The sequence below is a fragment of the Momordica charantia genome (assembly GCF_013281855.1).
Source record: "Momordica charantia cultivar OHB3-1 chromosome 4 unlocalized genomic scaffold, Mcharantia_2.0 BLBB01000004.1, whole genome shotgun sequence".
NCBI classification, from domain to species: domain Eukaryota; kingdom Viridiplantae; phylum Streptophyta; class Magnoliopsida; order Cucurbitales; family Cucurbitaceae; genus Momordica; species Momordica charantia.
The window spans coordinates 21,762,578-21,778,877 of NW_028275162.1; the positions used below are offsets into that span (position 1 = coordinate 21,762,578).

The 16,300-nt window shown below is 34.8% G+C and overlaps 3 protein-coding genes across 4 annotated transcripts in view; 2 read left to right on the forward strand and 1 right to left on the reverse strand.

Moving 5' to 3' along the window:
• The window catches only part of NRPD1B (nuclear RNA polymerase D1B), a 30,812-nt gene extending 29,239 nt beyond the window's left edge, over window positions 1–1,573 (forward strand). The window contains exon 19 of the mRNA XM_088122413.1: window positions 727–1,573. Within this exon, the coding sequence (XP_087978539.1) occupies window positions 727–1,002 (276 nt within the window). The 3' untranslated portion in view covers window positions 1,003–1,573. The remainder of the gene's footprint in view (window positions 1–726) is intronic.
• A 1,863-nt stretch (window positions 1,574–3,436) lies between these two features.
• Window positions 3,437–7,831, forward strand: LOC111015657 (transglutaminase family protein). Of its 2 annotated transcripts, XM_022290750.2 has the most exons (8): window positions 3,463–3,841; window positions 4,460–4,744; window positions 4,875–4,934; window positions 5,043–5,252; window positions 5,728–5,846; window positions 6,044–6,141; window positions 7,200–7,324; window positions 7,420–7,831. In XM_022290750.2, exons 1-8 carry the CDS (start codon window positions 3,638–3,640, stop codon window positions 7,570–7,572), a joined length of 1,254 nt encoding a protein of 417 aa, XP_022146442.1. In that variant the 5' UTR covers window positions 3,463–3,637; the 3' UTR covers window positions 7,573–7,831. The 2 variants fall into 2 exon arrangements, with proteins under 2 accessions (XP_022146443.1, XP_022146442.1); XM_022290751.2 differs by lacking the exons at window positions 7,200–7,324; window positions 7,420–7,831 and adding an exon at window positions 6,273–6,540 and having other exon boundaries at window positions 3,437–3,841.
• Window positions 7,832–9,572: 1,741 nt separating this feature from the next.
• Window positions 9,573–14,959, reverse strand: LOC111015564 (phosphatidylinositol 4-phosphate 5-kinase 4). The gene is made up of 8 exons (XM_022290634.2): window positions 13,288–14,959; window positions 12,600–12,767; window positions 12,068–12,233; window positions 11,676–11,789; window positions 11,411–11,604; window positions 10,480–10,622; window positions 10,318–10,375; window positions 9,573–10,184 (listed from the first exon to the last, which is right to left on the reverse strand). Exons 1-8 carry the CDS (start codon window positions 14,376–14,378, stop codon window positions 9,896–9,898), a joined length of 2,223 nt encoding a protein of 740 aa, XP_022146326.1. The 5' UTR covers window positions 14,379–14,959; the 3' UTR covers window positions 9,573–9,895.
• Between the last annotated feature and the right edge of the window lie 1,341 nt (window positions 14,960–16,300).

Below are 16,300 nucleotides of genomic sequence, written 5' to 3' on the forward strand. Positions count from 1 at the left end.
GAGGGTGTAGTAGCATCCACTGGAACCACAGGTTATTTAGAAAATATAGGGACTCCAGTTGTGATTTTGGGCTGAGAAAATTTGAAAAAGAAAAAAGAAAAACAAGGGTGACCTCTTAAAGATTATGAAATTGAACTCCTTTTGGGGAGAATTTTCAGTTCAGATTTCACCACCGTAGTCATTAGAGAAGGTACTTTTATTACGTTTGGTTAAAACTCTTGCTGTCATTTACGAAACTTTTCGATGTGTGCTAAATCCCTTTCAACCCTATTGAGCCATTCTTAGATGCGTTGACAAGGAGAACACCAAACGGCTAAGTAGTCATCAGGGTTAGGTGACGTTAAAAAGCTTGTTTCTTTATTTTGACAGATGGAATTTTGAAGTTCCTAGAAAAAATTCAGTTGTCTTTTCATATTTGGTTGGTTCAAAGTGAGGAACATTCCCAGCATCGATAGAATTCTAAAACATGAATTCATAGGAGATGCTTTACTGGTACAGTTTGCTGCTTGATTGTGAAGTTAATTACATATTACGGGTCCCGATATTGTTAGAAAAAACTTCGAAGACTAATATTAGTATCATATTTAACAATGCAAGGACATGTGGCAAACTTCTGTATGATGGATTTATTTTATTTATTGGGAAATTGGTTGCAGCGTAATCTTCATTTGCTTTGGAGCTCCCAACAATTTTTACATTTGCAGTGTAATGCTTGTACTTTGACAGGTTAGTCGGCACAGCAGCTTTCAGGAGAGCAGGTGCTTCTATGTTGTGTCAACCGACGGCCATAAAGAGGACTTCTCGTATCGTAAATGCCTTGATAACTTCGTCAAGGGCAAGTATCCTGACATCGCCGAACCATTTGTAGCCAAGTACTTCAGGAAACCTCGTTCAGGTAAACCCCGAGATCGAAACTCCGCATCTGAGGAAAATGAGAACAAAAACGTTGGCAAAGAGCTGACTCCAATTCCAGAAGAAACTGAAAATGGGAATCAACAATAGTGAGTAGCCATTTGAATAGAGCTCAGGAACCTCACTTCTCCCATAGTAGCAGAGGTAAAGTGATCCACATTGTCTGCTATTTTGACTTGTACATAGGAGGCAGATGATTTTGTATTTGTGGGGTCAATAAGAAGCTTCAGTTCTTCTTTCCCCATATATATAAAAAAGCAGTTCTCAGTTCTCAGGGTTCATTGGGTGGTTATAACTTGTTCTGTTGCATTGGTTGATTAGGCTGTATTTACTACAAATCTTGCCAATTCCAAATCAATTCTCTCTACTAATTCTCTTAGGCTTCCCCAATTCTCAACTTCCCCCTTGAGCCTTAAGAATTTGAATAGCTATTGAAGTGAGGAAAGTGCTTCCTATACAGTAGTGATGTCTTGATCCAACCCTTTGCCTTCTGAAAGACTTGCGTGTGTTGAACATTCAATGATTCTGACTATGCAAAACAGTTCACTATTATCAACCATGACATCTGTATTCCATAGAGTGGAAGTTCACAAGATTTGATGTACATAGCCTCAACAAATTTTCTGATCAATTGCAATAGTATGTCCTATATTTTTGTTTTGTTTTGTTTTGTTGGTTTTGGATTATTCTATAATCTTGATGATTGAAGGACAAAAAGAATGTTAAAACTAACATTTTAGTTTCTATAGTATGTGCTTAGGCCTTAGATTTGTAGTTTTAAAGGTTTTAATATGGTTGCATTCTTGTGATTACCAGATGTTAATCGTTTTTGTACGTGGCAGAAAAGAGACAATAAGTTGGAAAGCCATTTTGGTAAGAGATTTATCCAATCTGTGGGGACAAAGGTTTTAAATATCAATATCGATAGAAGTGTTTCAGTTTTATGGAAATGTCATAATGATACTTTTAGAAAAATTATAAAAGTAAAATATTCATAACATATATTTAAATGAGCTTATGAATGATATTATGGAAAAAAAAAGAATGATATTTTTTGGAATGTATATTAATTTTATCTCATTTAGATTTCTCATTTAATATTATGTTGACTAGTATGTCCAACTTAAATTGAAAATTTTAACATCACATGTCAAATCTGATTTGATTCGTATTATTAATAATATAAATGGTTAATAATTCTGCTTAGTGTTCCTTTCAAGTTACTTGCGTTTGGATTTTTTAAATTAATTTTATATTTTAACATAATTATCTCCGTGAGAATTAATTTAATTTGGTCTTTCGAGAAACATATAGAAGAATCAATTTTTAATTACTGAATTTTTATCATGGACCTAATAGTTATCCTTCACCATAAGCTTCTCGGAATAACAAGTATAGATTTCTAAATATATAATAGGGGCAGTTGTAAATATGGCAAAAATATTTAGTAAAATAAGTAAAATAGTAACCACATTTAATTTTTTCAAATGTAGCATTTTTTCCAACAAAAAATGGAGTTTTAATTTTAAAATTATAATTTTACCTTGCAATATATCTTATATACATTTGTAATATGTCTGCAATAATATATGCCTCTGATATGATATAACTATGATATCTATTGAACTTTTAACATGGCTTACTGCTTATATACGTATTATAACCATTGATTTACTATATCGATATGTCCATAATTTATCATTGATATACAAATGATATGCCACTGATATAACTTCTTATATATGATTATTACGACTGATATATATTTTGTATATATTTAATATGCTTCTAATTTATCATTGATATATGTCTGATATAATCATGATATTTACTAATATAACTATGATACATGTGTATTGATATAATACTATTATATCCACCATTTTTTCATACGAAAACAATGATGCAAAAAAAAAATTTGAAATATAAAATTATTGTATAAAAGGTTTATGTGGATCATGCACGTAAAAAAACAAGTTAAAAATCTGGTATACTTAATAAATTTAAATAGTTTGTATCCATTATTTCTAGTATCTTATTAATATGAATATAAAATAAATAGTAATTATATAGTAATCAACATTATTGATAATATTAGTATATCAACCAATAAATTACAATTATAAACTATAATTTAAACAACTGATATACCTTTAGGTATATCAGTTGCAAATATATTTAGTATATCATAAATTTGAGGTATATAAAAAAAAATATATATATATATAATAAAAATTCAAATATTTTGCTATATTTAAAATTTTGAAAAACATGTGACATTTTTCAAAATACATAAATTACTTTTACTGCCCACTACAATTACTACAATTACCCAAAGAAATTTGAACAATATATATTCCAACATTATTAGTCCATATCCATCATTAGGGCTTGAAAATAAACTTCTTTGTTTCCTTAGATAAAAATTACAAGAATGACACATTTGTTGCTAAACCTCTAAGTTTCGGGTTCAAGATGAGAGGAAGACAAGGATTGATTCATGACCTAACTTGATACTCAGACCACCATCGCAGCAACCATAAAATTCGATTCCCCACATGTTGATGTAACTAAGGCTGATATTTTTTTCCCTGAAAAACAAGAACAACTATTGCTAATATATTTAATTTAAATATCACTTCAGTGAAGTATGGTAGTAATGGGATATTTTGTTCTTCTTTAGCAACTTTGATTCTCTCTCTTCTCTCTCTCTCTGGAGCTGGCAATGAACTCAATCACTGTTGCTTCTGCTTCCTTATGGAATCCGATACTGACAAATTCTTCCAAGTTTTCTAAATTCAATTCATCTCCTCCGTGTTTTCGAGTGGTTTGTTCTGGTGAATTTCAGCACCACTATGCTGCCAAGGATTTGCACTTCCATCTACACGATGCTATGGATTCTTCTGGAATTGACTCCACATATGCGAAGGTATTCTTCTGTTTTCCGTTCTGTTTTGTTATCTTTTTCTTACCTGGTGTTTTTGATGCAATCGTTCTGCTGATTTTGTTTTGGGCGAAATGGGGTATCTGGGCGTTCGTGGAAATTTTAATCTCCTCTGTATTTCCTTTATCTACGATGGGAATTTTTCCTCCTCAGACATTAGTTCGATTTTGATTGTTTACAGAGGATCGAATTCATCGGAGTAATCTTTCACCTCTGTTTTCAAACACCCAGATAAGATGTAATTCTGGTTTAGTTTTGGTCCTAAAGCTTGAAATGTTCTATTAGTTCTACATTCACTCCATTGAAACTTTTGACTAAGTGGGACGACCTTGTTTTCTACCTTTTCTTAATTTAGAACATATAATTTTTAACTTTCGGGACCGAATTAGAAGCCTGTCTTTAAGATCAAAACTATATTTAATGTTAAACTTTGATGTTTTTATCTGAAGTTATTTTGCTTGCACAGTTTGATATTTATGCTCTGAGTTCATGCTTTGACAGTGCCTGCTTAACATGGTTGTCAAATATCAAAGAAATGTTCTATTTCCTTCAAAAAAAATGGTCATCAAATAAATCTTGTTACGATTCTCGATGATTATGCAGGAGGCTAGGAAGGGTTTCTTGACTCAGATTCGATATTTTTCTAATATAGAGAAGGAAACAAGTATTAGCATTAATAGACGTGTTGATTTGGCGAAAGCTGCTCTTTATATTGCAGCAGAGGATGATTCCTTGGTATCTCATTCATCTGTTCCTCTTCCCATCGATGCATTTATTAATAGACTAAGTGACCTTTCCATGGGCTATTGTACTCACTACAAATCTTCATTCAATTTATCACCAGAAAGTTTTTTGGAGAGTATAGAGAGGTATATGTACGTCACGAAGGTATGATTCTTAAATTTCGACAAACGTGTACCTTCGTTGTATATAATTACGATAAGTTTATTTATTGTTGAATCCAGTATGCATCCCACTGCTTTCCCCTTTTTTGCCTATGACATATTTCACATTGTAGGGTTTCAGAAGAACCAGTTCTACAACTCAATCAGAATCACGAGCTCTATATCTTCACACAGTAAAACATTCTGCCCTCTATTTTATAATTTGAGTTTTCTGTTCTGATTTTTTTTTTTTTTTATGGAATTGAATTATTCTTTTGCAATATTTTGTTTCATGTTGACAGGTCTTGACCCATCGTACAGGCTCAGCTGCACTACTTTCACTCGTATACTCTGAGATCCTGAAAATGCTTCGTTTATGGAGCCTTCTGGATTTTGATGTAGAGATATATCATCCTCATGATGGTTATAGCCTTCCCACGGGCTATCATAAACAGAAAAGCAAGGAATCTGATCAACCACACATAATAACAACACAAAGTCTCTTGGTGGAGGTAGTTTTTACATTATAACTTTTGTTCAGTCTCCCATCAGTATATCTAATTTTATTGACCATGTTCCTTCAAAGATATTTCCTTCGTAGCTGCTGTTTATCCCTGATTCTGATTAGAATATATGTCCCCTTCTAAAGATTTTAGAATTATATTCAATTGCACCAGGGCCTGTCTCAGATTTTTGGCATCACTACCTCTATCATGCAATATGCTAACTTTTCACGCCTCTGTCATGCGTTATATGCTAAATTTTCATTTCTAAGGAGTATGCTGGTGCCAAAAAAAATGAGTAGTAGTTATTGTTAAATAATTTCTAATCCATTTGGTAAGATTAATTTAGTCATTTATATTAATTATTATTACCCTCTTTCACACATGGGCTTAGACTTTGTTTAATACCTAGAGTCCTAATTATGTGTGGTAATCTAGACGAGTTCTGATCTACTCTCTCTGTTTGGTGTGCACATGAATGCAGATTTTAAGCAATTTAAAGGAATCTTTTTGGCCATTTCAACAAAATAACTCCAGAAGTTTATTCTTAAGGGCCGCTGATGTTGCTAACTGTAGTGATAGATCGAATGCAATTGAAGAAAGGTATTTCAGCTATTTAAATTTGCAGCACAGGCTTACTGGGGGAGAGTTAATATTTGGTTCCATCTAATTCCCTTGCATCACCAGATTCAGCATCCAATTACTATATACATCCCTCTCTCCCCCACCCCCTCTTTCCAGTTAGTGCTTGTAGGTATGTGCGTAAATATCTCTGTTTTTTGCCTTTGCGTCTTCTCTAGTGGCTTTCAGCTTGCATCTGCAAAGGCTGCTCAACACAGGCTAGAACGTGGAGTTTGGACCAGTGTACGTTTTGGAGATATGAGGCGTGCACTATCAGGTATGGTGTTAGACTACAGTTCTAGAAATCCTTTTAACTTTTCTGTAAGATTGTCAAATTGGAACTACCATAGTTACTTGGTTACCCAGAGAACCTGAGTATGAAGGAGCAGGGTTTATATTGGTTTTCAGGTACTTCGCAAACTGATGTAGTATTTAAGCCTTGCTGGTGCAAACCTAATGAGGAAAGGCAGCCTGCTTCCTAGTATTTACGACTCGCTAGTCTCCCATTTGTTGTCCTGTTATGTAACTTCTAGCGTGTTTTAATGGGGACATGCAGGCTTATTGCAGTAATCCCAGCAGGCATTCCTCTTTTTTTCATTCTTCACTTGTATCTGGTTGCTAGACAAAGCATGGTGATTGTCTTTTGTAGCATCATATAAAATGTTTTTATGAAAAACTAAGCTTTCACTAAGAAGAAACATGAAAGAACAACCAAGACATACAAAAAAACCCGCTCCCACAAAAGGAGATCTTAAAACTAACTAAGCATAAAAGAGCTCCAATTTAGAAGAATAAAGTCTAACTGATAATTACGAAATGATTTAGAGACGGATGCCAAAGGGAAGAGTTGAATCTAACTGCATCTCAAACCTCTTTTCAAGACCTCTCCATCCGTCTAAAGATTCTACCATTCCTTTCAAGCCAAATACCCCAAACAATATCTGGGGAAAAAAAAAACATGCATGCCACAGAATAAGCCTTTTTTATCTCGAAAGGGAGGATTCATAAGAATCTCCTTCTTTTGTAGTAGAATATTGGGCATATCCTTTAATGTTAGTTGCTTCCCATCATAAGACTAAACCTACCACTCATGGCCTAAACATAGGTCTATTTTGTCGCAGTACAATTCAAGCCTTATTCTGAACCCCAACTAGATCTCAAAACTTGGCTCATGGGTTTCTACAAGTTTGAACAGTTCTTTCCCTTCTTAATTTTCTTTCATCCACATTATGCATTCCATATATAACACCAAAATATTCTCTCTCCTCGAGGAAAAATGTTTACCTCTTCTTCTCTTACTTGATCTGAAGCTGTAAGTTTGTTACTCTCTTGCAGCATGTGAACGGCTTATCCTCCTTGATGTTGATCCGAAGGAATTGAGAGATTATAGCATCCTTCTATACCATTGTGGCTTTTATGAGCAATCTCTGGAGTATTTGAAGTTGTATCAAGAAACAAAGGTACGCGGGTCTACGTTTTCAAACACAAAACTTAAAGAACAGGAAAGAAATTGGCCAACCCTCAATGAACTGATCGCATTAGCCAACCACTGCAGAGTTGCTTAAGTCCATCCGATACAATAAGTTGCCAGGAGGAGGAAGCTGTGAATAACTTGATGAAACGCCTTGCCCTTATTATGATGGAAGATGGTTGGAGCAGTCCCTCTTACACTCGAAACTTCATCGGTAAGAACTCAGAACCATGGTAATCAACTCATATTGTAACTATATTACGTCTGCTCGACTAAACCTCGGTAATCAGATGGGTGACCCCTGTATATAGAATAGGTAACTCAATATAGCCTGGATGCTTTATAATGACTATGGAGTCATAGCCTCAGATGTTGAAACCTTTAATTTGGCATTTTTGAGAGAATTTGGTCCATACTATACCACTAAATATTCATGTATAAACTTCTACTCCTGTAAATTCATGTAATTTAGTAAATTTTGTTTCCTTCTCTTTCATTGTTTTTTTTTCCCTATTTATATTTTTTTTTACTTTTTTTTTTCTGGAGAGTCAAGGGTACAATTGATAGTATATCAGCATAATATTTAGGATTTAATACCATATGTGGTTTTTATTGAAGTGGAGCAGCAAGATAGTAACATCCTTCTTGCCCTGTTTTGATTCTAACTGATAAATATAAATAATCATATCGTTTTGTTTTTGGTTTTATACCAATCTCAAGAACATGGATACAACATTAAAATATATTAAAATATATGTTTATGTTTTTGGGTCTAGTGGTGATTTAACATATTGTAAAAGCAAGAGGTTTCAAATTCGAACTACTCCCATCGGGACACATCTGATCCCTTCCCATATTCTCGCCTACATATTCCCTTGTTCCATACTTCTGGAAGCGAAGGTTGATTTAGGATTGTTCTCACATCGCTTGTGCTTTTTCATATCTTCCATAAGCTATTCTTCAACACTTAAAAGACTCTCTGGACTATTTTAAAAAAATAAATTCTATGGACTAATTAAATCTCAAAATGAGAAAATTTCTGGTACTACAGGAGTATGGATACTCTTTTCATTCACTGTTTACTATGTCAATATCGTTCTAAAAATGATGTGGGGTCATCAACATTAAAAAATTACTTACAAAGACAAATTAATAGTGTGAACAAATAGAGTAAGGTTTTCATACTACAAAAATTTTTCTCAAAATAAAGCATCAATATTGTATGATCAAAGGGGTTTGCTATTTTTGGACGAGCAAAAAGTTTGCAAGTTGTATCCAAATTATAAAACATCATGGTTTGATACTACAATAAAGACGAGAATAGAATGCGACCCACCCGCACCCAAAGTTTTAAATGTCTATGTCGACCGGTATAGATAAATGTTGATATTGGTGAATATTTTTAAAAAATTCATAAAAATAAAAAGTGCATAATAAATTTTTAAATTAAAAAATAAACATTTCACTCTTTTAAAATAAGTAAAAAAAAATATTACTATTAATATCATGTTCATATTAGTGATATTTTGTTGATATTTTTATATTTTGACATTTTTTTTGCAATGCTAAAAAATGGTCGATTCATCTCTCATGTCGATGTCGAACTCTTTGACACAATGAAAATGTTGACGACAATTTAGTCCTTCGCTTTCACCGTGTTCGCACCTATATATGCATTATTGCTCCCTTCATGTTCAACATATGGATAGTTATCGTCACAATTCCTAAATGAAATTACCAAATCTACTCCAATCCAAATTTCCCTGATCCTTCTCCTCAATCCAAATTTGTTCTTCATTCCTTCTCTTTTGTCCCTTCATCTTCTATCTCTCCCTCTCATTCTTCAACCTTCTGCCTATTTGAGTTCCTTCAAAAGCTTCTCCCAAATGAAAATATTAGTTAGACGCGTGCAAAAAATAGCCTTTAATAGAAGTTTAATATAAGGTAAAAATTGGAACATTTATCCAAGTTTATAGTCCAATTCGATGAAATTAAACTTTCAGAATACGAGTATTTCCCATTTCTCATATACTTTTAGGTTGTTATATATGCAATATTTTGTTTCTTTTTTTATTAGGTATGCAACTAGTTTTTTTCTTTTTCCCTTTTCTTTTTCATTGTTGTTAATGTTCTCAAACATTTAGTTACCTTTTCACCCTTCTCACATTGATTCTTTGTTTGTGAAAGTATTTTATTAGTTTGAGGAATAATTTGATAAGAAAAATGGATCCAAAAAAATGGTTTGATCATAATATATATTGATTCTTATCCTTCGTATACAAATTTACAAATTGGTAAGTAGGAAATTTCTCTGCGTAACTTTAATCTATAACTTAAACTAGAACAATGGATACTTATGACTATAGTTTAAAATAAAAAATGTACCTCAAACTTGGTTTTTTAAAAACAGTCTAATTGGCCAAACATGAATCTGGCAGTGTACAGCCAAAGATAATCCTCAGCTGGACAAGCAATCCCATTGCCATAAGACTGAGAGAACATCGACCCGGCTGTCGTCTGCTGGAAACCGAAGAATATGGTCAATCAATACGCTTTGCTCTCAAGTGTCTTCTAAGAAAACTCTGAAGACAAAATCACGAAACCGTCTCGAGTACTGCTTTGGATCCACAGCGGAGATTGATGTTGGGTCATATTGCATTGATTTGTATGCATGCTCAAGTTTCTTGCTAATGTCATAGTCTTGTAGAATGTCAATTATGCCAAAGAAAATTATAACATCATATAGCTCTCCTGTGGGTTCCCCAATTAGTTGGCCTTCCAAATCACTTTTTCTTATGGTCTTTTCAGCCTTTGCTTCCATGTTTATTCCCAAACTAGTAGAAGCCCACCTGTAAAATCATTCAATACGAATAAAAATCTCGAAAACTAACGACATACAATTCGATACTTTTCGAGTGTTATGTTTGGGAACAACTATTGAAGTACAGAATAAACAGACTGTTTCTAAGAGTTGAGTTATACCTTGAAGAGGCCATTCTAGTTAAGCATGAATGTGCTTCACCATCATGGTTACTATTTCCTGCAAAAATGAGTCCAAAGCAGAGAGATATTTGCATAACCCATTAGGTGCTAATGAATGGCTTGAGCTATGGAAGGACAAATATCTGTAAGACAAGAACTAACCATTGGGAGTAAAATTTACAGAATGATGGCCATTCGGCATGTTCTGTTCCTTCTGCGAAGCTTCTCGAAAGTGAAGACCAACCAACATACTATAATCCATAATTCTCTCCTGTTCAAGAAAGTCGCAATCCTTGTCGACTTGCCTGCATAAATGTAAATTTCCAACTTGTAATGGGGGAGAAAAGCAAGAAAATTTATCATTCATGCCTCATCTGAGCACCTAACTCACAAGGACATGTGAAACAAGAACCAAAAAGAGTTTAAGGGAATGAAACATAAGCCTTTAACCCATTGAGACATGACATTATGATCTATAACCAAAACCAGGGTCTAAGAGTCAAATTGTATGAACTAATGACATCCCATTCAATAATAACTTTAGTGATTTCCAAACAAAGTAGATACTAAAGCACATCCTGATTGCCAACAGAGTTTCAATACAGCTGATAGGATCTCCAGCCAGTTTCAGAAGATGGGGTTGTGATGCATTATCGATCGAATAGCCCCTAGTACAAGATGATTCTGCATATAACAGGGGCAATCACATTTCGAGGGGACTCTCTTTCTCCCTCCTACAATTCCTTAAACAACAATATGTATCTTCCTAAGATCCCTACTTCCAACGTGTGTATTACTCTCTCCTGTAACTAATTGGACTCCTAACAACTGAAACTGCAAGTAAAGTTTAGATAATCCCTTGCTAACCGATTATTTTTCATGCATAGTAGTGCAACAAACAATATAAATGAAATTAGTTTCACTAGAATAGCACGTCTCCTACAACAGTTAAGGGTTTCAGTAAGTGAAGAAATGTTAATAGGAACTTGCAATCATACCATTCTATGCAGCCAACAATAATAGGTACTACTGAATAAAAGATGGATATAAGGAAAATATGATGAGGGAAGAGATTGGACAAAGGTGGTTTTACCTGCAAAATTCGTCAAACCAAATCTTTTGCAACCGAAATATATAATTTAGATCGAGATCTTTAAGGGTTGTGGTTGCATCAATTTCTGACTCTGGCTTATCGGTTGTACGACCAAGGGAGGAACCTTTCAAGTCAAATCGCCTGTGAATTGAATGCTCCGAACAAAACAGGTTCCCCATGATGACAAATCGCACCTGTAATTGCAGGAATGTGAATCCAAAGAAAGTTAAGCTTCAAATTAATGTTATAATATGTCCCTCATTACCTTTTTCTGAGTACTGCTTAACTTCACACAATGAAGACCATAGAATTTGGTAACCAGAGTGTTTTTGAAGTCTTCAACGTGCTTATAGTATGCTGGCAGCATCCGTATGAGAACCTGGAATTTACGGTGAGTGTTATTGGCATTTATAATGGTACAACTTTCAATTAAAGTGACATGTAATGTTCATATAAAACTTGTACATTCACATTTTTCAGCCTCAGACACAAAATTTGGAAAGAAAGTATGACAAGGGAAAGAAAAAGAACTCAGAGGAAACAAGATGAGGAATGGACAAGAGAAACCATACTCTGATCTTCTTACAGGATTCTAGTTTAAATTTGTGTACCATAAGAAGCAAGGAATTTGAACCAACAAGGGCAAAGAAAACTCACTTTTACTTCAGCCTTTCTCATGGTTTTTATCATGTAGCGGTCATCGTGGGTTAAGTAAAAGAAGCTTCCACTTTTTCCGGGGGAGGAAAGCTCCCGTAAGGCATCGTTCCCACATATTGATAGCATGTAATCCGCTGGATCCACGTTGAACAACTTCCTAAGAGTCCTAAATATGGATAGAATGATCCGTGAGGCTCTGCACTATTTCATTCCATTTGTAATAGTGAAGTGGAACATGTATGTATGTTTTCTACAAAGAAAAGTTATTTGATCAATATAGGAGTTTTAAGCATTGTTCTTCAGTTATGCTACCAATGATGGCAACCTCAAACATCTTCGGTCATCAAAAAATCGTGTCGGTATATAGATATAGGTGAACAAAAGATAATAGCCTTCTGTTTTCAATAATATAGTTATACAAGTTACATAAAACCATTTACTAGATAACTTGCCCTCAATACAAAAGATCATTGGAAAGAAATACAGCAGTGATGTTTAGCAGGAAGATTCATGTTAGTATTTAATGGCTGACCTGAATACTACAGGACAGTAATCCTTCCATCTGAAGTCACAGGATTGATGAGGTGGAGTGCACTTAGATCCTTCTGGTGGAAATTTTGTCCAAAATTTCTCCTTTGGATCAAATGCTGAAGGTTTCAATTCAAATGAAGAGGAAGGAGCAGGCCTTCCAGCAGAATGTCTGTCCAGATAAAAATGAAAAATGTGGGAGCGGGGACATGAATAAAATCTCATAAATGTGCAACCTGTTCTGAAACTTCTCAGCAAATTTTATCAACTCTTTCATTGCTTCACTTTGGAGGAAAACAAAGCGTTCCCAGGTTTTCAGTTAGGAAGTTGAAAAGTTTCAATAGAAGCTTGGCAAGATTAGAAAATTTTACAAACTTCAAAACTTCGAAACCACTAGGAATGAATTTACTTTTCCTGAAATCCATGTTTCAGACTGATTGGCTGGAGAGAACCAGTAGAGCAGTTTAAAAGATCACCAGTTTGAAATTTAAGCGCTAAGATGTATACAATACATGTCATGAGAGATGATATTTCTCAAGGTTGCAAAAGCTGCTCCTACGAGCAAACCACACTTGGAGGACATTGTTGCAATCCAAAACAAGGATCAAAATGGGAGTGAAAACTAGAAACCAAAAGATAAAGAAAATAGGAAATAAAATAAGAACCAAAATAAAGTTGATCCCCTTTGATACCTGATCCCCAACTGAAGATTTAGCATAAGTTCATAGTTCTTATGGCCTTTAGATATTGTCACACCCTGTCCCTTCAATTGTACTCTCAACTGCTGCTGTCCATTTCCTTTGGCATCTGAATCTTGAGTAGGAACATCCATGGATCCTTCCACTCCATTTCTGACACTCCCATCCTTAGAACCAACATCAGATTCAAAACTATGGCTGTCCACTGAATTTCTCTGCAACAACTCCCCTTCAGATCCACCCTTGTTTACCAGCTTCTCAGAAGGAAATATTGAAACCTTTTCACATGGGTATATCAGGCAGTCAACCAAGTCTACATCAAACACCTCCTGAGGATCCCAATCCAAATTGTTATCTGTAGACCCAGATGGATAATATGTTCCAGAGTGCTCTTTTGGATTCTTACTCCAAATCCCAACATAAAAACTCCCATCTGACCATCTGAATGTCCCATTTCCTTTTGGAAACCCATCCTCCCAATACCCATCATAACGCTTCCCATTCCTCCAAATCATCGTCCCATTGCCATTGATCTTCCCATTCCTCCATTTCCCAATGTAATGATTCCCATTCCGCCATTGATACCGGCCATGCCCGTTCTGCGAACCGCGGCGCCATTCTCCCTCGTAGTAATCGCCATTGGCAAAGCTCTTAATCCCTTGGCCATGCTTCAAATTCATAACCCAATTGCCTCTATACGTATCGCCCGAACTACCCGTAAACGTTCCCTTCCCATCCATGAAGCCGCTCTTGAAATCGCCTTCGTAGGTTGCTCCGGACGGCCAGCTGAACTTTCCAGTGCCCATCGGCTTCCCATCACTCCATTCGCCGACGTACATACACCCATCTGTCCACAAGTACTTTCCATGGCCGTCGGGGAGGTCCCGGACCCACCGGCCGGCGTAGAAGTCACCGTTGGGCAGGATCATCTCGACGTGGGACATTTGGGCGGGTTCAGGTTCATCGTCCGTTGGCGCCACAGACATTGTTGTGAAAATGCTTTTTGTTTTCTTCTTTACGCGGGTGTGTGATTTTCGAAAGGTAAATTCCCAGGCCCTTACAATGCAACCCAGTTCTTTGCTCATTCTTCTCGCTCTTCCTCTATTTCATTCCCTCCCCCACATTCTTCCTGCATATTCACTCACAGATGATATTTAAACAAGAAGAAATAAAAACACCCAAAAATCGAACACAATCTCAGAGGCCTCCCCTGTTTTTTCCCTCTCTCTGTTTCTTCTTCAATGTCCCCAAAAGTAGATATTCTGAAACCGACCCAGAAAGTGAAGAAACGAAAAGACACTCACAGAAGAAGCTTCAACAAGAACCATATGGATTTTCATTCCTTTGTTTTGGATACCTCAGATTTTGAAAATGGAAGGATTGGCATGGAAATGCAAAGTTGCAGTTGCTTCCAATTCTTTTTTTCCCCCTCTCTCTTTCTTTCTCTCTCTATTGGTTGGGTTTGAACGTAGAGGTTCCACACTTTTTACTCTGTTTCCGTACTTTGCTCCTAAAACTGCTAACAGACCAGAAGATTAGGGGGAGAAAGAAGAAGAATGTTGATGATGCCATTGTTTGCCATTTTTAGTCCTTTTTTTTTCTTCTTTCAAAATGATGTTAACTATTGTATTGTATTTTTTTTTTCCTTTCCTCAAACAGCACGTGGATTGGAGATTCTGGAACCGATCAAAAACCTATCTCGACTCGTTGAACTGTGTTTTCAAACTATTGTAGCATCTTTTTTAAAAGTTACAATAAATTCCAAACCTTCCGTTTTATTTATAGTTAATAGATCCATAGATTAATAAGACTTTTGATTCGTGTACTTTAATTGAAGTAACGATTTAGTCCCTGAATTTTCAAAGTAACGATTTCAAATTGGTAATAATTTAATCCTAGAAAGTTTAAAGTTTGTAATGATTTAGTCTCCATTGTTAATTTTTCTGGTTAAATTTTTTATATATGTAAATCGATAAACCGACGAAGGATCGAATTAGTTTATAAATTACAAAAATTAAATCGTTATATGATAAAAATTGACGCTTAATTTTGATGATGATTTTCGTGGTAAGGACTAAATTGTTACAAACTTTAAACTATAGGGACTAAATTGTTACATACTAAAATTCAATGACTAAATTATTAGCAATATGAAAGTACAGGGACTAAATCGTTACAATTAAAAGTTCAGAGACTAAATCGTTACTCTAATAAAACTACGAGACCAAATGAGTTTTTTAACCTAAATCCATATTATTAAGTTTGTCAATTTATGGTATAGGTAATCAAATACTTATATCTCTAAAGATTAAATAAAAAATAAATCACCGGACATTCTTATATAATGTAATAAGTATGTGGTATAAATTAATCTTAATTAAGGAAGGTTAAAAGGACAATGACCTATCAATCATTGCAAAAACTAGTTAGTTTCAAGACTTTCCCTCTCTTACCATTTTTTTTTTTAGTATAACCGATTAATTTAGAGTATAAAGATTTGAATCTCCGACCTTAAAGAAATGAATAGATATCATTTACCGTCGAATGATGCCCATGTCGACAATGAGTTATATTTGATTTTATAAGTTGTTGTTTATTATAAATAAATGTGTTGGTATTAATTAGTTTTGGTATATTGTTATAAGAATATGATGAAGGTGTGTTAGTGTAGTGAGTTGTCGAACAAGAGATGGTGGTTATGGAGCTGGACAATTTCTGCGTGCCTCTCACATGGGATATGGGGACTTTCTTTTCTTGCATTTAAGGATACAAAATTTATTTTTCCAAAATTGATTTTTTTTAAGTATAATATCCGGGGTAGGTGATCGAACTTACAACCTTTTAGTTTGAGATATATGTCAATTATCGGTGAACGCTATGCTCGTTTTGGCGAAAATCGTCTATTTTCATAATTTTCTCCATGTCATCTTCATATACAAGATTGAATTTTGTCATTAGAATATTGAAAATTAAAAATGTGTGAGGAGGAATCAAACCCACCCGAGTT